Here is a 25,521-nt window from a genome sequence, read left to right on the forward strand (position 1 = left end):
TTAGTGTGTAAGGCTACCAGTATCTTTTTAATAACTCGCTCGAAGCCAGTGTTCTTTTCTTGGAGAAATGGTCAATCACTGTGACCGAACAATATATTTGTCCCGCCTCTGTGTACTCCTCATTGGTTCACCTACAGAGAGAGAACACGTTACGTCATAAGCCTTTGTTGTCAATCAAGAGAAGTCACAATGGGCTGGTCAGGAGCCGCTGTTTTTTTTGACAGGTGAGTTGAGTTCAGGAAAATCCCAAGGGTTACCGATCTACCACTGTTCATGGGCAATAAGGATAGCTTTCCTTTTTATTTTAAAACATGGAGATAAGTAGAACCGTTTCATTATAATCTAGAATGCCGAATCTGAAAAGGAGAGTACGCGTAGCAGCTTACAGCAGCCATCGACCCAAGCAAGGTAGCCATTGTTTGGGTTGCTAAAGTGGTTAGCTAGTTAGCTAACGCTAGTGAGCTAACTGGTTCTGGTTAGCTAGAGTCACAACCTATTTAGTTAGGTATACGAAATAGCTAGCTAGATAATATATGCATTTGCTTTGATAATAACGTTACTATCTATATTTGTGCTATTGTTCTATGTCCAGCTAGTTAAAGACGGAGTGGTTCTAGTCTTGGGACGCCAGCCAGTTGTTCATTGGTATACTCGTGCCAGCTATAGGGACCCTCTCTTGGATGCTCTTACGGTGAGTAAAACAATAAAAGGGGGCTCTGGTGAGACAGAGCCAGGAAAGATTCCTGTCTGGTCATGTATTAGTTATCTAGCTGCATCCTTTGTCTAGTATTTGCTAAGTGTAGCCACATTTCTGTCTTGTAAGCGCTGATAGGAAAGATCAAGACTTTGTTTTTCACGATTGACACAAATGGTATATCGGTTCAAATGTTATAATGTAACACTGGGTTGGTAGCTGGCTAGTCAGTCTTGTTTTACTGAAACCAGATTCAGCTCACTTCACATTGCACACCGCCTGTCCTGTTGAGGTTTCCAGGTTTTCTTTCTTGGCAGAGATCAAAGCCTAATGGTTATAGTGTAGGCCCTTAACATTGGGAATACAGTAGCCGTTTTTCTCATTTGTGGTGCTGAGAAATTCAGCTAGGGATACAGTAGACTTGGTCTTTACAGTGTTTGTGTGAAACGAATCTAATCTGCTTAAAACCACAACAAATACATAAATCCCATCTCTCCCTAGTAGTACACTAAACAGATTTCCAATCTCACCACATCTCATGTCGTTCCGAGTATCAATCAGCCCACAACTTTACATTTGCATGCTTTTAAAATGAAATATTAATGTAGTCACATGACATACAGGTTAACTGTCAAGAGGCCTCCAGTCCCCTATGCCTGCATGGAGTTGTCTGTGTGTTTGATACCATACACTTCTCCTGATGGCATTACATAGGCTAACAGCTGGTCAGCTTCAGCTAGCTAGACTATACTGCAGCCAAGAGCTGTGGCCTGGGCCTTGTGGCCTGCTGAATGTTTTATGAAGGCACTTATGAACCCTTACACTTGTCTCTTCAATTCTGTATTTTTTTTTCTGAAACTATTGCTCTCTAATTGTATAGGCCGGGTCTAAAGTGACAGAGTTGGTGACATTTCAGTGTGTCTGTGTGTTAAGATTTTAATACGCACTTCTTCCAAATTAAAGGAATGCTTTGCGTTCTGCTCACTAGTGTTAGCAGAGGGGGTTAGGCTTCCTTGCACATTGTAGGCCATAGTTGTTTCATATTGATAGTAGTTTGTGTTGTCAGGGAAGTAAAGGTCTCCTTACCTACCAGGTGCATGTCAACTCAACTCCCCCTTTCCAACTCCCCTCAGCATAGCTGGTTTTTTTTGGTCAACTGTTATGCCTCACGGTGTCAGTGTATGAGGAACAAACATCGATGACCTTAGACTCGGAAGAAAGGGCAAGGTACTGAGCCATCACTCTCTCGCCCTCTCTCTCCCTCAGAGCTTTGGGCTTCCTGCATGATGTGTAACCGTGGTGACAACAGAGAGCACCCATCCCTCTCTCCCTTCCCCTGGGCTGCTGCCCCTCCCACACCCCCCTCACCCTAAAGCAGTCCTAACCACATAAAGATGGCGGACAGGAAGGAGCCACCAATCTATAATGATGACAGCGTGGGGGCCTTCCGGTACAAGTTGCCGTTCTACGAGACCATGGAGCTGTTCATCGAAACGTTGACTGGGACCTGCTTCGAGCTGCGCGTCTCGCCCTTTGAGACAGTCATTTCTGTCAAGGCCAAGATCCAGAGGCTGGAAGGTATGGTACATAACAGTAGTCACTCTTACTGACCCAGCATGTAGGTGTCTATACAGCTTCCCCTAACATTACTTAAGCAGGACTGGCTCCACTTCAAAATTTGAAATAATCTTTGAGTGATGATCTATCTGTGAGTAATCAAAAGCTCAGACTCATACAATTGTATTCCATTGCAAAGAATAGCTGTTCTGTTTTAGTAGTGCTGGAAAAAGAAATATCCTCACAGCATCAAACTCACTATATCTCCCTGCTCATCCGCTAAGCAAAGATTAAGGATCTGTGTAGTTGATTTTCCACACACACATTAACCCTTTACCCTTGTGGGAATTGGCCTATATTGACAGGGCTAAATCGATACCGATTTATTGGAGGACTAAAAAAAGCCGATACCGATTAATCTGCCGTTTTTTAATTATTTTTTATTTTTTTATATATATATACATTTGTAATAATGACAATTACAAAAATACTGAATGAACACTTTTATTTTAACTTAATATAATACATCAATAAAATCAATTTAGTCTCAAATAAATAATGAAACATGTTCAATTTGGTTTAAATAATGCAAAAACAAAGTGTTGGAGAAGAAAGTAAAAGTGCAATATGTGCCATGTAAAAAAGCTAACGTTTAAGTTCCTTGCTCAGAACATGAGAACATATGAAAGCTGGTGGTTCCTTTTAACATGAGTCTTCAATATTCCCAGGTAAGAAGTTTTAGGTTGTAGTTATTATAGGACTATTTCTCTCTATACCATTTGTATTTCATATACCTTTGACTATTGGATGTTCTAATAGGTACTTTAGTATTGCCAGCCTAATCTCGGGAGTTGATAGGCTTGAAGTCATAAACAGCGCAATGCTTGAAACATTGCGAAGAGCTGCTGGCAAACGCAGTAAAGTGCTGTTTGAATGAACGCTTACTGCTGCTGCCTACCACCGCTCAGTCAGACTGCTCTATCAAATCATAGACTTAATTATAATGTAATAACACACAAATACGAGCCTTAGGTCATTAATATGGTCAAATCCGGAAACTATCATTTTGAAAACACGTTTATTCTTTCAGTGAAATACGGAACGTTCCGTATTTTATCTAATGGGTGGCATCCGTAAGTCTAAATATTGCTGTTACATTGCACAACCTTCAATGTTATGTCATAATTACGTAAAATTCTGGCAAATTAGTTCGCAACGAGCCAGGCGACCCAAACTGTTGCATATACCCTGACTCTGCGTGCAATGAATGCAAGAGAAGTGACACAATTTCCCTAGTTTAATATTGCCTGCTAACATGAATTTCTTTTAACTAAATATGCAGGTTTAAAAAAATATATACTTCTGTGTATTGATGGCTTGCTTGTGTGACATGACATCAGTGGTATTTATAATTTGCAGCATTTCCTTCACTCAGACAAAACATTTGCAAAAGTTGCCTAATTACTGAGAGGGATGTGGGCAACTTCTTGTCGCATGTGGTGCTCAAGTTCAGAACGGCTGTCAGTCAAAACCCATACAGAGCTGTGTTTCAGAATGGCGCTGCAGGGAATAGCAGCCTTTTTACAGGAGGACCAATTGTGGCATTTTTTTTTTTTTTCAGCTGATCTTAACTTTTTTTGTAAATAATGTTTCCGCCATTGTTTTCTATGACCAAAAAGAGCTTGTGGACATCAGAACAGCGATCACTAACCTTGATTTGGATGAAGATTTATACTTTGTGAGTCGGCGGCGAAGGACATACTGCTAATCCTGGACCAGGCCCAAATCTCGACACTCGTACAGAATACTTGATCGTTCTATTGTCGAACGTGCAATCACTGGAGGATAAACTGGACGAGCTCCGTTCAAGTCTATCCTAACAATGTGATCTGAAGAACTTTAATATCCTATGTTTCTGAATGACTGATTGGCGCTGGAGGAGATGGCTGCCGTTTTACGGGCTCTTAACCAATTGTGCTATTGTGTGTGTTTTTTGCAACTTATTTTGTACATTATGTTTCTGCTCCCGTTTATTATGACTGAAAAGAGCTTCTGGATGTCAGGACAGCAATTACTCACCTCGTACTGGACAAAGATTTTTTTCTTTAACGAGTCGGACGCAAAGGATTTACTTCAAACACCCGACAAGGCCAACGACCCAGTCATTCGCATGAGAAAGAGACAGAGATATCGGGGATGTAGATCGGGGTGCCTTGTAAGGATCCGAAGGCGACTGGGTCATCTGCCTCTACCATCAGTCCTATTAGTCCTACTATTAGTCCAAGTCCTACCTATCAGTCCTACCATTGGATAACAAAATAGACGAGCTACGATCACATATATCCTACCAACGGGACATTAAAAGCTGTAATATCTTATGTTACACCAAGTCGTGGCTGAACGACAACATGGATAACATACAGCTGGCAGGGTTTACGCTGCATCGGCAAGATGGGACAGCTGCCTCCGGTAAGACAACGGGTGGCGGTCTGTGTATGTTTGTAAACAACAGCTGGTGCACGAAATCTAATATTAATGAAGTCTCGGTTTTGTTCGCATGAGGTAGAGTATCTCATGATAAACTATAGACCACACTATTTACCAGGAGTTTTCATCTTTTTTTTGTTGTAACTGACTATTTACCACCACAAACCGATGCTAGCACTAAGTCCGCACTCAATGAGCTGTAAAAGGCCATAAACAAACAGGAAAACGCTCATCCAAAGGTGTCGCTCCTAGTAGCCGGGAACTTTAATGCAGGGAAACTTAAATCCGTTTCACATCATTTCTACCAGCATGTTACATGTGCAACCAGAGGGAAAAAAACTCTAGAGCTGCTTTACTCCACACACAGAGACACGTACAAAGCTCTCCCTCGCCCTCCATTTGGCAAATCTGACCATAATTCTATCCTCCTGATTCCTGCTTAGAAGCAAAAATTAAAACAGGAAGCACCAGTGACTCGGTCAATAAGAAAGTGGTCAGATGGCGCTAAGCTACAGGACTGTTTTTCTAGCACAGACTGGAATATGTTCCGGGATTCTTCCAATGGCATTGAGGAGTACACCACAATGGTATTGAGGAGTATACCAGTTACTGGCTTCATCAATAAGTGTGTTGATGACGTCGTCCCCACAGTGACTGTACGTACATACCCCAACCAGAAGTCATGGACTACAGGCAATATCCGCCCTGAGCTAAAGGCTAGAGCTAGGAGCGGGACTCTAACCTGGAAGCTTATAAGAAATCCCGCTATGCCCTCTGACGAACCATCAAACAGGCAAAGCGTCAACACAGGACTAAGATTGAATCGTACTACACTGGCTCCGACGCTCGTCGGATGTGGCAGGGCAACTATTGCACACGACAAAGGGAAGGACAGCCGTGAGCTGCCCAGTGACGCAAGCCTACCAGACGAGCTAAATGCTTTCTATGCTTGCTTCGAGGCAAGTAACACTGAACCATGCATGAGATAACCAGCTGTTCCAGAAGACTGATCACGTTCTCCGTAGCCGATGTGAGTAAGACCTTTTAAACAGGTCAACATTCACAAGACCGCAAGGCCAGACGGATTACCAGGATGCAATACTTGGATCACACGCTGACCAGCTGGCAAGTGTCTTCCCTGACCCAGTCTGTAATACCTACAGTGTATTTGGAAATTATTCAAACTTCCACTTTTTCCACATTTTGTTACGTTACAGCCTTATTTAAAATTGATTGAATTGTTTTCCCCCCTCAATCTACAAACAGTACCCCAAAATGACAAAGCAATTTTTTTTTTTGCAAAACAATAAATAACTAGTATTCAGACCCAAAGGTGTTGAAACACATTGAGGGAGAGGCTGTTGTCCTGGCACCACACTGCCAGGTCTCTGACCTCCTCCCTATTCAAACCCTTGACTCACTACTTTGTTGAAGCACCTTTGGCAGCAATTACAGCCTTGAGTCTTCTTGGGTATGACGCTACAAGCTTGGCACACCTGTATTTGGGAGTTTCTCTCTTTCTCTGCAGATCCTCTCAAGCTCTGTCAGGTTGGATGGGGAGGATCGCTGCACAGCTATTTTCACGTCTCTCCAGAGATCTTTGATTGGTTTCGGGCTCGGGCTACGGCTGGGCCACTCAAGGACATGCAGAAACTCTTCCCAAAGCCACTCCTGCCTTGTCTTGGTTATGTGCTTAGGGTCATTTTCCTGTTGGAAGGTGAACCTTCGCCCCAGTCTGAGGTCCTGAGCACTCTGGAGCAGGTTCATCAAGGATCTCTCTGTACTTTGCTCCATTCATCTTTTTCTCGATACTGACTAGTCTCCCAGTCCCTGCCGCTGTAAAACAACCCCACAGCATGATTCTGCCACCATGCTTCACCGTAGGGATGGTGCAAGGTTTCCTCCAGACGTGACACTTGGCATTCAGGCTAATGAGTTCAATCTTGGTTTCATCAGACCAGAGAATCTTGTTTCTCATGGTCTGAGAGTCCTTTTAGGGGCCGTTTGGCAAACTCAATTTTTTTGCTACCCTTCCCCTGATCTGTGCCTCGTCACAATCCTGTCTCGGAGCTCTACGGACAATTCCTTCAACCTTATGGCTTGGTTTCTGCATCACAGACTGTGTCACCAGCAAAGCACCATCACACCACCTCCTCAATGCTTCATGGTGGGAGCACACATGCGTAGATCATCCTTTCATCTACTCTGCATCTCAACGACACAGCGGTTGGAAACAAAAATCTCACATTTGCCAAAGGACTGATTTTCCACCGGTTTAATGTCCATTGCTCATGTTTCTTGGCCCAAGCAAGTCTCTTCTTATTGGTGTCCTTTTAGTAGTGGTTTCTTTGCAGCAATTTGACCATGAAGGCCTGATTTCACGCAGTCTCCTCTGAACAGTTGATGTCTGTTACTTGAACTCTGTGAAGCATTTGTTTATTTCTGGGGCTGGTAACTCTAATGAACGTATCCTCTGCAGCAGAGGTAACTCTGGGTCTTCCTTTCCTGTGGCAGTCCTCATGAGAGCCATTTTCATCATAGCACTTCATGGTTTTTGCAAATGCACTTGTAGAAACTTTCAAAGTTCTTGAAATTTTCTGGATTAACTGACCTTCATGTCTTAGTAATGATGGACTGTCGTTTCCCTTTGCTTATTTGACCTGTTCTTGCCATAATATGGACTTGGTCTTTTACCAAGTAGGGCCATCTTCTGTATACCCCCCTACCTTGTCACAACACAACTGATTGGCTCAAACGCATTAAGAAGGAAAGAAATTCCACAAATGAACTTTTTACAAGGCACACCTGTTAATTGAAATGCATTCCAGGTGACTACCTCATGAAGCTGGTTGAGAGAATGCCAAGAGTGTGCAAAGCTGTCATCAAGGCAAAATGTGGCTAATTTGAATAATTTCAAATATATATATTTTTTTTGGGGGGGGGTTACTACATGATTCCATGTGTTATTTCTTAGTTTTGATGTCTTCTATTATTCTACAATGTAGAAAATAGTAAAAATAAAGAAAAACCCTTGAATGAGTAGGTTTGTCCAAACTTTTGACTGGTACCGTACTTTGTTTGAAACCTGAACGTTTTAATACATAAAATGAGGTATGTTTTACCTTGCTTCAAAGTAGCATATTAGGGCTCCTCTTTTTCAACATTTCTCACGGATATTTTCTTGTCACATGAAACCGCTTGTATGTTCAGTGCCCTTTTGCCAATGGTGTTTTCCTGCTAATTGCATTATGGAACGAACATTCACGTGTAGCCCACTGCCTTGTGTGCATTGCTGCATTTATAATTTTGAAGAAATAATAGTTTATCAACATTTTATCATGAACGTTCTGTTGCATCAGACTTAATGCTTATTTTTATTTTTGTATTATTTATTTATTTATTTTTGGGATCTATCGTCTGACTCCCACAACTGTCCCAGAGTCAGTTTGGAGTAGGCTATTTATTTCTCCACAAGTTGACTAATAGAATAGGTAGCCTAAACTTTTCTCCTATTGTAGATTGACAGGCTAGTGATTTTGTTGTGCGCTACTTGTCTTGTTGGCTGAGGAAAAGTATACGTGAACAGTTATTCTAACATGTCCAAAGTGCACAGCAGAATTCGTTAAGGACCGCACATCATTGCATCCTGGACTTGCATGTTCTGTTAATGTGAATGACTATGTATAGGGGCTTCCGAGTCGCACAGCTGTCTAAGGCACTGCATCTCAGTGCTAGAGGTGTCACTACAGACACCCTGGTTCGAATGCAGTCTGTATCGCAACCGGCCGTGATTGGGAGTCCCATAGGGCAGCGCACAATTAACACAGCGTCGTCTGGGTTTGGCCGTCCATTGTAAATAAGAATTTGTTCTTAACTGACTTGCCTAGTTAAATAAAGATGCATTGTATCATGGTCTTCAGAGTGTAGTTTGCATTTTGGCCTGCGTCGGTGTGTTGTAGCATGCGATGTCCTTTAGGGGGCATGAGTCATCTCCCTGGTCTGTAATAGTGGTGATTGTGTTTCTGCTGGGCAGAGTTTCATCGAGCCTGGCTGTCTGCTGGAGCGGAACATCGACTGTCTGTCTGAAAATAACCTCTCAACAAATAAGCAGAAAATGTGTTTCCCCTGCAAACAACACATCTGAGCCTGTATTCATAAAGCGCCTCAGAGTATGAGGTCAGTTTTGCCTTTTAGGTTATAATGAATAATATTATATAGATCCAGGCTGATCCTGGATTAGCACTCCTACTTAGAATTTTTGACATTTAGCAGATGCTCTTATCAAGAGTGTTTTACAGGAATAATTAGGGTCAAGTGCCTGGCTCAAGGGCACATCGACAGATATTCATCTTTTCAGCTTGGGGATTGGAACCAATGATTTATATATACACACTAGATGACTGATAGGGGGCGCTGTGTTGAAACCACCGCTCCTCCATCTTTAAGGTATGTATCTGACCAACAGATACATATTTGTATTCCTAGTTGTGGAATCCATAGTCGGGCCTAATTTATTTAAATTGACTGATTTCTTTATATGAACTGAAACGCAGTAAAATTGCTACAGACCTATATCCATCCTACCCTGCCTTTCTAAGGTTTTCGAAAGCCAAGTCAACAAACAGATTACCGACTATTTCGAATCCCACCGCACCCTCTCCGCTATGCAATCTGGTTTCAGAGCTGGTCATGGGTGCACCTCAGCCACGCTCAAGGTCCTAAACGACATCGTAACCGCCATCGATAAGAAACAATACTGTGCGGCCGTATTCATTGACCTGACCAAAGCTTTTGACTCTGTTAATCACCACATCCTCATCGGCAGACTCAGTAGCCTTGGTTTCTCAAACGATTGCGTCGCCTGGTTCACCAACTACTTCTCTGATAGAGTTCAGTGTGTTAAATCGGAGGGCCTACTGTCTGGACCTCTGGCAGTCTCTATGGGGGTACCACAGGGTTCAATTCTTGGGCCAACTCTTTTCTCTGTATACATAAATGATGTCGCTCTTGCTGCTGGTGAATCTCTGATCCACCTCTACGCAGACGACACCATTCTGTATACTTCTGGCCCTTCTTTGGACACTGTGTTAACAACCCTCCAGACGAGCTTCAATGCCATTCAACTCTCCTTCCGTGGTCTCCAACTGCTCCTAAACACAAGTAAAACTAAATGCATGCTCTTCAACCGATCGCTGCCTGCACCTGCCCGCCCGTCCAGCATAACTTCTCTGGACGGTTCTAACTTAGAATTTGTGGACAACTACAAATACCTAGGTGTCTGGTTAGACTGTAAACTCTCCTTCCAGACTCACATCAATCATCTCCAATCCAAAGTGAAATCTAGAATTGGCCTCCTATTTCGCAACAAAGCATCCTTCACTCATGCTGCCAAACATACCCTCGTAAAACTGACCATCCTACCAATCCTCGACTTCGGCGATGTCATTTACAAAATAGCCTCCAATACCCTACTCAACAAGCTGGATGCAGTCTATCACAGTGCCATCCGTTTTGTCACCAAAGCCCCATATACTACCCACCACTGCGACCTGTACGCTCTCGTTGGCTGGCCTTCGCTTCATAATCGTCGCCAAACACATTGGCTCCAGGTCATCTACAAGACCCTGCTAGGTAAAGTCCCCCCTTATCTCCGCTCACTGGTCACCATAGCAGCACCCACCTGTAGCACGCGCTCCAGCAGGTATATCTCTCTGGTCACCCCTAAAGCCAACTCCTCCTTTGGTCGTCTCTCCTTCCAGTTCTCTGCTGCCAATGACTGGAACGAACTACAAAAATCTCTGAAACTGGAAACACTTATCTCCCTCACTAGCTTTAAGCACCAGCTGTCAGAGCAGCTCACAGATCACTGCACCTGTACATAGCCCATCTATAATTTAGCCCAAACTACTACCTCTTCCCCTACTGTATTTATTTATTTTATTTATTTTGCTCCTTTGCACCATATTATTTATATTTTAACTTTGAACTTTCTTCAAACTACAAATCTACCATTCCAGTGTTTTTCTTGCTATACTTTATTTACTTTGCCACCATGGCATTTTTTTGCCTTTACCTCCCTTATCTCACATCATTTGCTCACATTGTATATAGTCTTATTTTTTTCTACTGCATCATTGATTGCATGTTGTTTTACTCCATGTGTAACTGTGTTGTTGTATGTTGTCGAACTGCTTTGCTTTATCTTGGCCAGGTCGCAATTGTAAATGAGAACTTGTTCTCAACTTGCCTACCTGGTTAAATAAAGGTGAAATAAATAAAATAAATAAATAAAATCTTTGAAAATGTTGCATTTATATTTTTGTTTCACTGTACTTTCCTGTCCGTTTTACATGCAAAGCTTCATCTTTTGTTTTTATTTACAAATAGGACACCTTTTATGCATGGCATCTGTTGACCAGCATCACATTCTGTTTCTATTTCTTTGTTTAGTTTTTTTACACATAGAAACCTTTTTTATGCATGGCATATCTCAGTTGAGAATGGATCCCTATAATAAACTGCAGCACCTCTGTGGGGACTTAAACTCATCAAATATAGTTGCAAAGTTCGCTTTCAGTTTATGTAAAAACTCTGACTTCATGGGAGTGAGTGATCTGTACTGATGACTATTGTTGCCCAATGGAGGGTTTTGTTTGGGCTCAAATCCCCGGAGAAAATAATTTATTTTGAAAAATGTCTGTTTTTCAATCATGTCACTGTTTTTATCGCTCCCCTGTAGTCCCAAATGAAGTCCATTCAATTGATTGAAGATGTCTGTAAAAAACAAACCTCTATGAACTCCTCAACCAATTTCACTAGTTATGTGTTAATTGCTCTTCTCTGTGATTGCTAACACAAGAAAACCATCTTTTCCCTAAGCTCACACAGGCTGCTCTTGAGTGCATTATTACCATTGCTTAGCCACTGAACATCATTATGTAAAAGTAGATCACGATGCTCAGCAGACTACGAAACAAGGAATATTGCAGGCTGATCAAATAATGTAGTGTATAATGTATATAATAGTGTATAATGGCCATAACGGAGTCCATGGTGCCTCTGAGTTGAACACAAAGCACGCTCTGTGTATCAGGCAGTGTAGTCATCTCATCTGCAGTGGAAGTGCCAATAGGTGGGCAGACAGACCCTGTACCACTGTTAGCAGCTATGATTGATTATCTGTAACTGGTATGTTAGGTGATATTTATTGACAGCACTTAATGGGCAGGACTACAGGAAAGCAGATTCTCCCATTGGAAAATATTGAACGTGGGCTTCTGTTGGTACTAAACATTGGATTTTTGCAGGGATTTTTTTTGCTGATGTATGTTCTTAATTTCAGAATTAATCAAAGCGCCATTCTAAATTGATAAACAGGCCGGGTCTGCGGGCCGCCAGTTGAATAGCCCTAGTCTAGACGATCCTGTTCGCCTATCAGGGCTGTGTATGTAAATGTGTTTAAATCTCTTTGCAGGTATCCCCGTTGCCCAGCAACACCTGATCTGGAACAACTTGGAGCTGGAGGATGAGTACTGTCTGCATGACTACAGGTGAGTTTACCAATGTTGTGTTCATTTTGAACCAAACTGACTGAATCGTTCATTTTTGTTTTCCGTTGCAAAGCATGTTAACATATTTCTTGCTCCGTGCCTTAATGAACAGTAAAACTGTTTTCCTTTGTTTTTTTTATGTATATAAACTTTTTTTTCCCTCTTCAGTTGAATGGGAACCCTTTTTCATATACAGCAATGCCCTGTAAACGTACCATCGACTTTGATCTTGTAATTTATGTTTAACTGAAATGAGTGTAGTAGTGGGTAACTTTTAAAGGGCTATTTGCTTAAAGTAATTCCCCTTGTAGTAAATACATTTCCCTTAGCTAATTCTACATCTTTGGTTGATTGATATAAGACAGACAGTCACGTATTGAATGTGTTTGGAGAGCTAGCCTATCCCAGTAGTGAGTTCTCAGTTTTATTAGATACAGACCCGGTCTACAGGTTGCAGATGGTGGTTGCGTCATGAACGCTTGTCACTTAATTTTCCACATGATCGTTCCCTGGTGAGATTTAGTTAGGTCTGAGGATCAACAAAACATCCTTTGAAGTCTTAGAAATGGAGGGTGCGAGGGGTTGGATTTGCATAGAACTGACGTTCCGCTAGACTTCCAGCGGAATTCCCAGACATGTACATAAGTTCATCTGGAGCGCAGACTGACGGAGGAAGGATGTTTGTTCCAGAATGATTATCGTTTGCCTGGTCTGTGTTTCCAGGGTCGTGTTCATTAGGCACCAAACGGGGAGTGATTTAAGTTTTTTTCCGCTGCGTGACGTAATGAACATGACCCATGCATGAACAATCCAGCTAGCTGTAAGGCAAAGCAATACGATGGTAGCTTAACCTAGCCTTCCAAAGGACTTGGGACAGTTTCTACCAACCATCATTGCTGACATTTATCTTGTCTTTCTGTGTGTCTGCAGTATTGCTGAGGGCTGTACACTGAAGCTGGTCCTGGCCATGAGAGGAGGACCCATCAACACCAGGAGAGGTAGGTTGAGATGGGTTTGGATTTCTCAGCGTTCACTGCTGTACACCCATAAGTATTCACACAGATTAAATTCACCTATTTGTGGCCGTTTTAGCCCTGTAACCTCTGTAGCAACATGTTGAGATGAACCCTGTCCAAACAGTCTCTCACCCTCATGTCTATGAAGGACTCAGTGATTGGTTGATTCTCTCTTGTACAGTGTCCATGAAAGACTTGGTTGTTGATTGATTGATTGATTGACTGACTGGCTTATTGACTGACCGGTTTCTCTCTCCCTCAGTGTCTGTGGAGGACCCAGTGAAGGATATGGCAGAGCTGATGGAGGGAGGCAGGGAGGAGGGCTGGGAGAAGAGTATGCCTAGCAACAAGCAGGTCACCTTCCTGGTGTACCGAGAGGGAGACCAGCTCAACTTCTTCCGGGTCGTCGACCGAGGGGACGGAACTCTGACCCCTGTCTCAGAATCATTCAGGTGAATACAGGCCACTCCAGATAAGTGCGCTTCGAAGTGCAATAAAAATGTTCCAGTCCCAATTCAACTACATTATTTTTAAAGCACTTTCCACTCAGACACTGTACACATTTTAGATCAGTGTGCTTTATTTGGGTAGGTGGCAAAATGACACACACACAAAAGTATGTGGACACCCCATTCAAATTACCCTATTATGCTATTTCAGCCACACGGGTGTATAAAATCGAGCACACCGCCATGCAATCTCCATAGGCTAACATTGGCAGTAGAATAGCCTGTACTGAACAGATCAGTGGCTTTCAACATGGCACCGCCATAGGATGCCACCTTTCCAACAAGGGAGTTTGTCAAATTTCTGCCCTGCTAGAGCTGCACAACTAATCTGTAAGTGCTGTTATTGTGAAGTGGAAATGTTTAGGAGCAACGGAGGCTCTACCGTGAAGTGGTAGGCCACACAAGCTCACAGAACGGGGCCGCTGAGTGCTGAAGTGCGTTGCACATAACAAAAGAATGATGTCCTCGGTTGCAACACTCCCTACTGAGTTCCAAATTGCCTCTGGAAGCAACATCAGCACAAGAACTGTTTGTCGGGAGCTTCATGAAATGGGTTTCCATGGCTGAGCAGCCGCACACTAGCCAAAGATCACCATGTGTAATGCCAAGTGTCGGCTGGAGTGGTGCAAAGCTCACTGCCATTGGACTCTGGAGCAGTGGAAACGCCTTCTCTGGAGTGATGAATCACGCTTCACCATCTGGCAGTCAGACGGACGAATATGGGTTTGGAGGATGACAGGAGAACACTACCTGCCTTGAATGCATAGTACCAACTGTGAAGTTCAGTAGAAGAGGTATAGTGGTTCAGGGCTGTTTTTCATGGATCGAGCTAGGCCCCTTAGTTCCAGTGAAGGCAAGTCTTTAAGCTATGGCATACAATGACATTCTAGACAATTCTGTGCTTCCAACTTTGTGTGAACAGGTTGGGGAAGGCCCTTTCCTGTTTCAGCATGACAATGCCATTGTGTACAAAGTGAGATCCATACAGAAATGTTTCATCGACATTGGTGTGGACAAACTTGACTGGCCTGCACAGAGCCCTGACCTCAACCCCATCGATCACCTTTGGAATGAATTGTAATGCCTTATCGCCCAACCTCACTAATGCTCTGGTGGATGAATGGAAGCAAGTCCCTGCAGCAATGTTCCAACATATAGGGGAAAGCCTTCCCAAATTAGTGGAGGCTGTTATAAGCAGCAAAGCGGGTCCAACTTCTTATCAGTGCCCATGATTTTGGAATGAGACGTTCGATGAGAAGGTGTCCACATACTTTTGGTCATGTTGTGTAGTTCCCATACACAGAGTCTAAAAAATAGACCAGGTTTATATTCTTCCTCAATAGATCACTGGTCAAGGTCAGCATGGGTGAACGTGTCATCATTCTGAACTGAAGCAGTTTAGGACAGGACAGTTTAGAACAGGATGTCTTATTCTGATTGTGACTGTCAAGCTGTTGATCTCTCCCTCGTAAAAAGCCTGTCCATGTGTGATCTTTGTTAACATGTGTGTGTTCCAGTGGTGGCTCGGTGTACAACATGTTCTCTGAGGAGGAGGACAACGACAGTGAGGGCTTGGCTTTGGTCCAGCCAACCCTGGAGAACTGTATCACCATGAACAAGATGAAGCTGCTCAAAGCCAAGATGGAGGACATGAACATAAACAAGAAGGTAGACAGATTTTACTTCCTAATTCTTTCCATAGGATGTAATTGATTTCTAGCCATTAACACAGTTAGCAAGGAAGAGAAAATACATATTTATTGTCCAAAGCATTTTATTGGCAAAGTGCCTAACTGCATCCTAAACCTAAAACTTCAAAATGCAAGCCCACTTGTGACAGCCTCAATGTGTGACTCAACGATTTACCAATGAACTTGCATCTTAAGTAACTACTCATTATCTAATCAAAATGAGTGATTCTCTTCCTCGCCTTGCTCAAATTGAAGCCCTCAAACACACTGTATGACTTTCTGTCTCCACCCTCCAGCCTAAGAAGTCTGCCAAGTTGGAACCTCTTCCCCCAGTCGGTCCCCGGCCCTGCAGCAGCTCTCTGGACCCCTCTGGACCGCGACACCACCGCCTCTTCCGCGTCCTGCCTGAGATCAACCAATCCCATCATTCTGCCTCACACTTACCTCCAATCAGGGACCAGGGATCCACAACTCCCTCCCCTCCCGCTGCTGCCTCTGCCTCCACCCACCTGTCAAGCAGCGGCCGAGCTCTACCCTATTTCTCTTCCTCGTCCTGTTACATGCTCCAGGAGGAGGAGCCATGGGAGTCCATCCCCAAGTCGATCAGACCCCCTCCCAAAGTGTCCCGGTTGGAGATCGGCAACGCCAGGCTCATGAGGGACTGTGTGTACCCGCAGCTCCCCGTGCTCTCCAGCAGGGGTCAGGTTGGTGGGGCCACGGAGCTGCCTGAACCCAGAAGAGAGGCGCTGGGCCTGGGGTTGCTGGAGGAGGCGGTGGGCCTGCTGGAGCCCACACCGCCTAGAGCTTTGTACGGAGGAGACCTGCTCTCAGATCCCCTCAGCCTGGATATCTCCTCCCAGCCAGAGATAGATCTGGGTGGGTTGGATGGGCTCGGAGCCCTGGGGGTTGGAGCAGAGCTCCAGCTCCCTTCCACCCCCTCTCTGCTCTCCCAAGCTGTGGGGATGAACTCTTTAAACAACTGGGCAATGGGTGGTACTGATAGGCTAGCTTGGAAAGGGGAGAGGACACCTTTACTTGCCAACACCCTTCATCATATTCCTGACTCTCCTTCCTCATCATCCTCCCCCTCAAGTAGACCAAGACTACCACAACCCTTTGAGTTTTCCGGCTCAGCAACGTCACCCCTACGACCCAATCTCCACTCCTCCTCCCACCCCACCACTCTTCTCGCCCCTCCTCCTCCTGCTAGCCCCTCCTCTCCTCCTCACAGCTCTCATTTGCGAGGCATCAATGTGGACTCCCCAGGCAAGTGGCCGGAGATGATCAGTAAAAGCGAGGCGCGTGGCATCACCAAGCTGGCCAACCAGGCCTGTAAGGAGCCTCTCGGGTCCCTCCGCAACACAGAGCTCCTGGCCTCCCTGTCCTCCTCCAGGTCCCTAGGCAGCAGCAGGGGAGTCCTAGAACCGAGCCTGGGACTCGGGTTGGGGCTTCCTGCTGTTGGGGCCTCCGGGCTTGGCTCGCTAGGCTCCACGGCCCTCTCCCTCCCAGCCAACATCCAGCTACTCCAGGAGGACCTGATACGAAGAGCAGCCACCTCCTACATGGTAAGTAGTAAGGACAGACTATTGAGATACTACAACCCAGCTAGGATGGAAAATGGGCACTATCCACAAATAAGGACTCAATGATAAACTGCCTAAATAGGAATAAGCAAATCAAAGAAGCACAGTGATAGTGCATTTGTGTTGTATTGTGAGGTACTGTACTGTTGTAAACTGTATAGTTTTTGCGTAGCCTGAAATCCATAACCTGTTTTTCTAACATTCCACGCCTTGTACTCTGTCATTGCCAAATAATGTTTAGCATGACAAGGAGTTTTAAGGAGTAGAACAATCACTAAACAGACTGGTACCCAGACTATTTTGTGCGGTGTTGATAGAGTCCCACAGTGGAGGTGTCATAATACCCATAAAACCTAGCGGTCAAACAGGGAAATGGTTCCAATTGATTTTCCACCATTCCTTTTTCCCTTAGGGGATTTTAGAAACACTTAAAATAAGGACTGTGCTTCGTGGTATTCTATTGACCTTGTCTGAAACCTCTTCTCATCGTTTCAGTCCACCAACAGCCTGGGATCAGCTGGAGGCTCCAGTTCAATAAGAAGACTAGGTGAGTGGGACAACCCTAAAATCCCAGGGGCCTGGGTCTGGTCAAAAGTAGTCTTGAGTAGTGGACTAGGAAATAGCATGCCATTTCAAATGCAAGCCCCAATCAAAAGTAGTGCGCTATATACTAGGGAATAGGGTGTCATTTCAAAAGCAGAACAAGTCTTTAATATATGTTTTTTTTTTGTCCTTTAATCATATTAAGAAAATAAGAATAGAGTAATGAGTCATTCTCAGATCCTCATCTCATTGAATCCAAGAGGGAATGTGATGCATTTTTTATCCAAATATAATCAAAATCACCCAGGGTTGGTGGTTCTATTTATACTCTGTTTATTGAGATAAAGAAAGCTGCTTGTTGCTGGTGTGTTTTCCACCCAAATCTTTGTGAAAGCAACATTATTACGCTAGTAGCCTAGCACCAGGCCTGTTGTCTGCAGCATTAGGCTGCCCTGCAGATTGTTGCCTTTGTGTGTCTGGCCTGGTGAGGCAGGGTGGGCGGTCACCAACACACTGCCACGTGGCGAAGACTCACACACACACACTGTCAGAAAGAGACGGAACAGTTCTCTGACAGACCTAGGGGGTAGAGGCAGACTGAGGCCACATACACAAATTGACGCATGGACAAACACACCACACTCACACATGTACACAGTAACAAAACCGCTCACTGACCTAGGGTTAGTGCCAGTAAGGGCACACACACCACACATATAGCGCACACACACAGGGGAGTATTATGTGAAAGCAGCCAATGCATGTTATATGAGCATTGCAGCGTTGCACGGCAATGGCATTCAGTATTAATACCATTCAGCTGCAGAATGAGCACCATCAACAGGAGATGAGATTTACGTTCATGTTTACACACACACACAAGTTTGTGCACAGACACAATAACCCATACACACCACACAATGAGCCAAGGACAGCAGAAAGTCTTTGGCTACATTGCAGTCGAACTTCACTAATCTACAAATTACCTTGCATCCCAAATAACTACTCATTATGTAATCAAGATTAGCTATTATGTGTCTCGCCTTGCTCAAACTGTTTCCTTTCAAACAGCTCGTCTTCGTGTGGATGGCCTTTTGAGTATGTTCTGTAGCAGTATATCAGAGCAGATTAGTGAGGAGGACAACTCGACATCCAATCTCATGGCCCATTGCCTGGGTGGGAGGTTCTCCTGTCTGCTGTCACACTAACCTCCCTTTTTATATCAGTCCTGTTAGGCCTTCATCCCTATTATCTGCCTGTCGGTCTCTGTCTGCCTGTCGGTCTCTGTCTGCCTGTCGGTCTCTGCCTGTCTGTCGGTCTCGGTCGGTCGGCCGGTCTCTGCCTGTCTGCTGGCCGGTCTCGGTCGGTCGGTAACAGTAAACATTACACTCACAAAATGTCCAAAAGAATAAAGACATTACAAATGTCATGATGTGCAAATAGTTAAAGTACAAAAGGGAAAATAAATATAGGTTGTATTTACAATGGTGTTTGTTCTTCACTGGTTGCCCTTTTCTTGTGTCAACAGGTCACAAATCTTGCTGCTGTGATATTTCACCCAATAGATATGGGAGTTACCAAACTTGGATTTGTTTTCAAATTCTTTGTGGATCTGTGTAATCTGAGGCAAATATGTGTCTCTAATATGGTCATACATTTGGCTGAAGGTTAGGAAGTGCAGCTCAGTTTTCACCTCATTTTGTGGGCAGTGTGCACATAGCCTGTCTTCTCTTGAGTGCCAGGTCTGCCTTCAGCGGCCTTTCTCAATAACAAGGCTATGCTCACTGAGTCTGTACATAGTCAAAGCTTTCCTTAATTTTGGGTAAGTCACAATGGTCAGGTATTCTGCCGCTGTGTACTCTCTGTTTAGGGCCAAATAGCATTATACTGTAGTTTGCTCCTGTTTTTTTCTCAATCTTTCCAATGTGTCAAGTAATTATCTTTTTGTTTTCTCATGAATTGGTTGGGTCTAATTGTGTTGCTGTCCTGGGGCTCTGTGGGGTCTGTTTGTGTTTGTGAACAGAGCCCCAGGACCAGCTTGTTTAGGGGACTCTTCTCCGGGTTCATCTCTCTGTCGGTGATGACTTTGTTATAGAAGGTTTGTGAATCGCTTCCTTTTAGGTGGTTGTAGAATTTAACGGCTCTTTTCTGGATTTTGATAATTAGCGGGTAACAGATTATTTCTGCTCTGCATGCATTATTTGGTGTTTTACATTGTACACGGAGTAGTCTACAGTACTACTGCCAAGAGATGAGCTACAGGTGTACCTACCATAGGAGTCCCCTCGAAGCCTACCATTGACTATGTACAGACCCAGCATGCGACAGAGCTGCAGGAGTTGTGACCCATTTTTGTTGGCTATGTTGTCATAGTTGTGTCTAGGGCGGTATATGGGGGAGGGAATGCTGTCACCTCCAGGTATGCATCTGTCCCCCTGTGTGCTGAGGATGTCGGGTTCTTGTCCAATTCTAGCATGTAGGTCGCTACAGACTAGTACATGTCCCTGGGCCTGGAAATGGTTGATCTCCCTCTCTAGGATGGAGAAGCTGTCTTCATTAAAGTATGGGAATGCTACTGGGGGGGTATAGGTAGCACATATTCATTTCTAGCCAGATGTAAATTGTTCCTGTTTTGACTAATTTAATAGAGTGGGGTTAGGTCTGCTCAATACAAAATTAGCATACCCCCTGAGTCTCTTCCCTGTTTCACACCTGGTAGATTGGTAGATGGGACTACCAGCTCTCTGTAACCTAGAGGGCAATGAGTGGGTCCGTCTCCTCTATACCATGTTTCTTGTAGGATGACAATGTCAGTATTTCCAATTTCTTTGAAGTCTGGGTTCCTGCTCTTTAGGCCAAAGGCAGATGACCTCAGACCTTATATTATAGTATAGTATATAGTATATTCCAGGATGAGAGAGCTTTGTGTTCCATCGTGTCTAGTGTTGTTTTTGTGTGGTTTAGGCCCGGACCATCACAGTAACGTGAGCAGAGCATCTGATACATACCTCTTAGGTTGCAGGATGGGGCTTGGGCGGGTGTAATAGTGGAGGTTGGGCCTATTGCTCTACTCACGGTCTCAGCTGGTTGGGTGTGTGGCTGGGTTGGTGGGTCCTGTGTTGTCTGTCCCATTGTGGTTCTGGTCTGAAGTGGGTTGTTCTGCTGGCTTTCTGACCTCATCCTGCAGTGCCATGTGTGCCTCTTTTTAATAATGAAGTTCTCCCACCTCAGTCCGTAGAGCAGCTGGATCTCTGACGTCCATCTCCACCTTCTGCCCTCCAGGTCTTGTTGGGGGGGTGTTGTTGTCCTGGTCTGTTTTGTGTGTTTGTTCTGTCTGGATTGTGTGGACTAGCTCTCTGAGCTCCACCATGTCTCTCTCCAGTTCTGTGAACTCTCTCTTTCTGTTTCTCTTTTTCTGTTTCTCTGTCTGTCCATCTCTCTCTCTGTCTGCTGTTTGTCTTTCTTGCTGACTCTTGCTGTCTCTTCCCCCCTCCCCCTTCTCTCTCTTTGTCCTGTTACCCTTGCCCATGAACCTTATCTCCACACCTCGTAAACTGAATAAGGTTGCATCCACGGGTGTGATTGTCTTGGGCAGAGAGTGGCTTGTGTTGGAATAGTTATGAGCTGGAAAAGAGAACAGCGTTTTCACAGCTTGTGAACGAGTGTGAAATATGTGTTTGGGGGGGAAAAAACTGTTTACAATGTGTATATAATTAAATATTTCCGCACTGGAGCTAGGGATATCCTTCGGTTATTATTTCCATATATTTTTTAAAACAAGTTTTAGTTTCTAAGCTACTAATAGTAGGAAATAACAATTTCCATGCGATGTGAGGAGTCTAAGATATGATCACAATTCCCTCACCAGACCCAATTGATACATTTCTTTTAATCGTCTCTTCGTTTACATGTTGCCTTAGTAATAGTTAGGTAACTATTTGGTAGAGCATGGTGTTTGCAACGCCAGGGTTGTGGGTTCGATTCCCACGGGGGCCCAGCGCGGAGAAAAAAAAATGTATGAAATGTATGCATTCACTACTGTAAGTCGCTCTGGATAAGAGCGTCTGCTAAATGACAAAAAAAAAAAATGTTGGTACACCAGGCCTGACTGACTGCTCCTGATATGTTTTAGTTTAATTCAGTGTTCTTGGCTTACTATATTATTTAGATTACTCAAAGTAAACCAGAACTTCTTTCCTCAAAGTAGAACACAACTATCCTGTGTTACTATCTCTTCCAGGTACCCCGACATATCACCTTCCTCCAGTCAAGGTCCCGCTGAGCAGGAAGAAGAAGAGCTCTAAACACTGCTTCCTCTGTGGCAAGAAGACTGGTCTCGCCACCAGCTACGAGTGCAGGTACATCTCTCAATCCCTCTATCGTTCTCTCTCTCTCTCCCTCCCTCCATCACTCTCTCACACTCCATCTTCCATTCTTCCTATTTGTCTAAAAGTCTGCCCTCGCTACCAGCTAAGAATTCAAGGTTGGAAAAAACACTTGTCTGTGCCAGCTCTCTCTCTCTCTCTCCTCACCCTCTCTCTCTCTCACTCCCTACCAGCCTCTTTCTCCCCCCTTATTCCCTCCCTCATTACTCATTCTAATTCAATATGTCTGTTTTATGTGTGTCTCTTTACTACTGCTAGGTATGCCTAGACTATGCCAGGAGTTTTTCCTGTCCAGTAGTGTTCATGTCATCAACAGCACGATATCGCATTGTCCCTCACCAGTCACCACCACAACCCCAGTATCAAGTATAACAACCTCCCCTGTCATTGCTTAGGTGTACTGGAACTGTGTAATCTCTCATCATAACACTATAACCGTCTAATGTTGGAGTCAAGCTGTGTTCAAAAGATTGGTTAGTGCTGAGTAATCTATCACAATTTCAAACTGTGATAAGTGTTCCACTTGGTGTGTGTGTGTGTCTCAATAGACTATCTTTAGTAGGCTTCTTGTAAAACACCAGCAAATCAACTCCAAGTAATTTGCAAAATCTTTTCCAAAGTATTCCCGCGAATAATAGAGAGATATGTGATTGTATACAAATGTATGCAAGGTTTGAAATTATGTTTTAGTCAAATATTATATATGTTTGGGCTTCTTGCGGTCAGTTTTCAGTCTGCAAATGATTTGTAATTATGTTCCGGCCCCCTGACCATCCGCTCAAGAAAAACTCCTCCCGCGGCTGACTCTGGTTGATCCCTGGTCTATTGTCTCTCCCTTATCTGAAAACCGATGAGTCACAGTTAAAGCAATGTGGAGTGGGCCTTCTTTTTTTAATTTAACTTTTATTTAACTAGGCAAGTCAGTTAAGAACAAATTCTTATTTACAATGACGGCCTACCCCGGCCAAACCTGGACGACGCTGGGCCAATTGTGAGTCGCCCTGTGGAACTCTCAATCACGGCCAGTTGTGATACAGCCTAGATTCAAACCAGGGACTGCAGTGACGCACTGAGATGCAGTGCCTTAGACCGCTGTACCACTCGGGAGGCCGAAGTCCAGTTTTTCTACACAAGTGGATTGTTATCTCTATTTCAGTTCCTCTGGGATAGAGAAGGGTTAGAGCTATTAAAAAAAAGTTAGAGATAAGTGTCCTCAAGAATCTGTAGATAATAAGGTGTTTCAGTACTGGGCTCGTAATTGACAATGTGTCAACTGAGATGTAATCCATTTTGTAATTGATTGAAAATGCAGACAACACATCAAGGTGTTGATGATGTTTAGAAGGACCCTTTACCAGCCAGATTCCATATGGCCATAAAAGATGGGTTTCTAATCATTTTGTGTCGCTCAGTTGGTAAGAGCACGGCACTAGCAAGGCTAAATTTGTGGGTTCAATTCCTGCTGTGACCTCCTAAACACCCCCAAAAAATGTAAGTATGTACTAAGTATGTACTATAATTAAAAAGGTATGCACTCATTGTACTGTAAGTCACTTTGGATAACAGTCCCGAGTGGCATATATAAATAGGGCTGTTGTGTTCCTCTGTTTTCTCAGGTGTGGTAACAACTTCTGCGCCACCCACCGCTACGCAGAGACCCATGACTGCACGTACAACTATAAGAGCGCCGGACGCCGCTTCCTCCAGGAAACTAACCCCATCGTCAACGCTCCCAAGCTGCCCAAGATCTGAGCCCCTCCCCCTGTCCCCCCCTGTATCCCTGCACTCCTCCTTCCTCGATTTACCTGAATGATTAAAAACTAAAAGGAAGGAAGGATCTTGATCACCATTGTGTGCTTTTTAATCACCAAGTTTGACTTAATGACATCGAAATGCCAAGTGTGAATAAAACAGAGAACAGAGAATATTAGCACACAAACTCTATTAGCTAGCTATCGCCTCTGCTCCGGACAATGTGAACAAACTGTTGATCCACTTTCTTCGTATATTGTAACCTTGATCTTTTTCCTTAGCAAAAAAGTATTGCATGTACTATACATAGATGTTTTCTTAAAGCAGAAGATGTCAGTTTATTTCATGTTTTAACGGAACAGAAGTGCACATCTCCAAGCGTAAACGTTATCCGTATTTTTTTGTTTCTTTAATTGTCAGATTTGTTTGTTTCTTAAAATAGGACTGCAGATCACGTTTTCATGGGACAAGTCTTTGAGAGATGTACTTTAGAATTATCATATTTATATACCAATGTTTGACTTTGTTTTTTTTGTAGGCTCTTGCAGTTCTGTGTTTGTTGTTTTAATGAAGTGTTTTTATGTTGTCTTACTGTCAATCATCATGTTTTTATATCCAGTACCCTCAGAAAGTAAAAAAACCCTTGAATTATTCCACATTTTGTTGTTACACCCATCTACACACAATATCCCAAATTGACAAAGTGAAAACATGTTTTTAGACATTTCTGCACCTTTTATTGAAAATGAAATACAGAAATATCTCATTTACTTAAGTATTCACACCCCTGAGTCAATAGATGTTAGAATCGCCTTTGGCAGCTATTACAGCTGTAAGTCTCTTAAGAGCTTTGCACACCTGGATTGTACAATATTTGCGCATTATTCTTTTAAGAATTCTTCAAGCTCTGTCAAATTTGGTTGTTGATTATTGCTAGACAACCATTTTCAGGTCTTGCCATAGATTTAAGCAGATTTAAGCCTTGTTTTAGGTTATTATCCTGTGGAAGGGTGAATTAATCTTCCAGTATCTGTTGGAAAGCAGACTGAACCAGGTTTTCCTCTAGGATTTTGCTTACCCTTAGCTCCATTTAGTAAATGTTTTTATCCTGATAAACTCTCCAGGCCTTAACGATTACAAGCATACCCATAACATGATGTAACTACCACTATGCTTGAAGATATGGAGAGTGGTAATCAGTAATGTGTTGCATTGGATTTGCCCCAAATCTAACGCTTTGTATTCAGGACATAAAGTAAATTTCTTTGCCACATGTTTTGCAGTATTACTTTAGTGCCTTGTTGCAAACAGAATGCATGTTTGGAAAATATTTTTCTTCTGTACAGCATTCCTTCTTTGCACTCAGCAAATAGGTTAGTATTGTGGAGTAACTACAATGTTGTTGATACATCCTCAGTTTTTTTCCCCCTATCACAGCCATTAAACTGTGTAACTGTTTTAAAGTCACCATTGGCCTCATGGTGAAATCCTTTGCGGTTTCCTTCCTCTCCGGCAAATGGGTTAGGAAGAGCGCCTGTATTTTTGTAGTGACTGGGTGTATTGATACACCATCCAAAGTGTAATTTACTTCACCATGCTCAAAGGGATATTCAATGTCTGCTTTTTTTATTTTTCCGTATCTACAGTAGCTGAAACACTCTAGGGCAGCAGTTTTCCAATATGGCTGCCTACCAGCTCCATGGGCCAAATTTAAGAGTGGTTTCACATGGCCAAAAGATATATACCCCAATTAT

The 25,521-nt window shown here is 43.5% G+C and overlaps 1 protein-coding gene across 2 annotated transcripts; it reads left to right on the top strand.

Moving 5' to 3' along the window:
- Positions 1-144: 144 nt before the first annotated feature.
- Positions 145-24,423, top strand: zfand4 (zinc finger, AN1-type domain 4). 2 transcript variants are annotated; one of them, XM_029698766.1, is made up of 11 exons: positions 145-224; positions 593-691; positions 1,961-2,272; positions 12,213-12,288; positions 13,219-13,286; positions 13,567-13,756; positions 15,331-15,481; positions 15,801-17,069; positions 17,583-17,634; positions 21,871-21,988; positions 23,632-24,423. In XM_029698766.1, the coding sequence occupies exons 3-11, from the start codon at positions 2,089-2,091 to the stop codon at positions 23,765-23,767; spliced, it is 2,244 nt and encodes a 747-aa protein (XP_029554626.1). In that variant the 5' UTR covers positions 145-224; positions 593-691; positions 1,961-2,088; the 3' UTR covers positions 23,768-24,423. The 2 variants fall into 2 exon arrangements, with proteins under 2 accessions (XP_029554626.1, XP_029554625.1); XM_029698765.1 differs by having other exon boundaries at positions 173-408.
- The last annotated feature ends 1,098 nt before the right edge of the window (positions 24,424-25,521 follow it).

Source organism: Salmo trutta, chromosome 18 (assembly GCF_901001165.1).
Source record: "Salmo trutta chromosome 18, fSalTru1.1, whole genome shotgun sequence".
Classification (NCBI taxonomy): Eukaryota; Metazoa; Chordata; class Actinopteri; order Salmoniformes; family Salmonidae; genus Salmo; species Salmo trutta.

Excerpts from the sequence above, each read along its gene's own strand:
- zfand4 (XM_029698766.1), top strand. The coding sequence starts at position 2,089 with ATGGCGGACAGGAAGGAGCCACCAATCTATAATGATGACAGCGTGGGG. Across the intron at positions 17,635-21,870 it reads CAGTTCAATAAGAAGACTAG|GTACCCCGACATATCACCTT; the intron begins GTGAGTGGGACA and ends TATCTCTTCCAG. Across the intron at positions 21,989-23,631 it reads GCCACCAGCTACGAGTGCAG|GTGTGGTAACAACTTCTGCG; the intron begins GTACATCTCTCA and ends CTGTTTTCTCAG.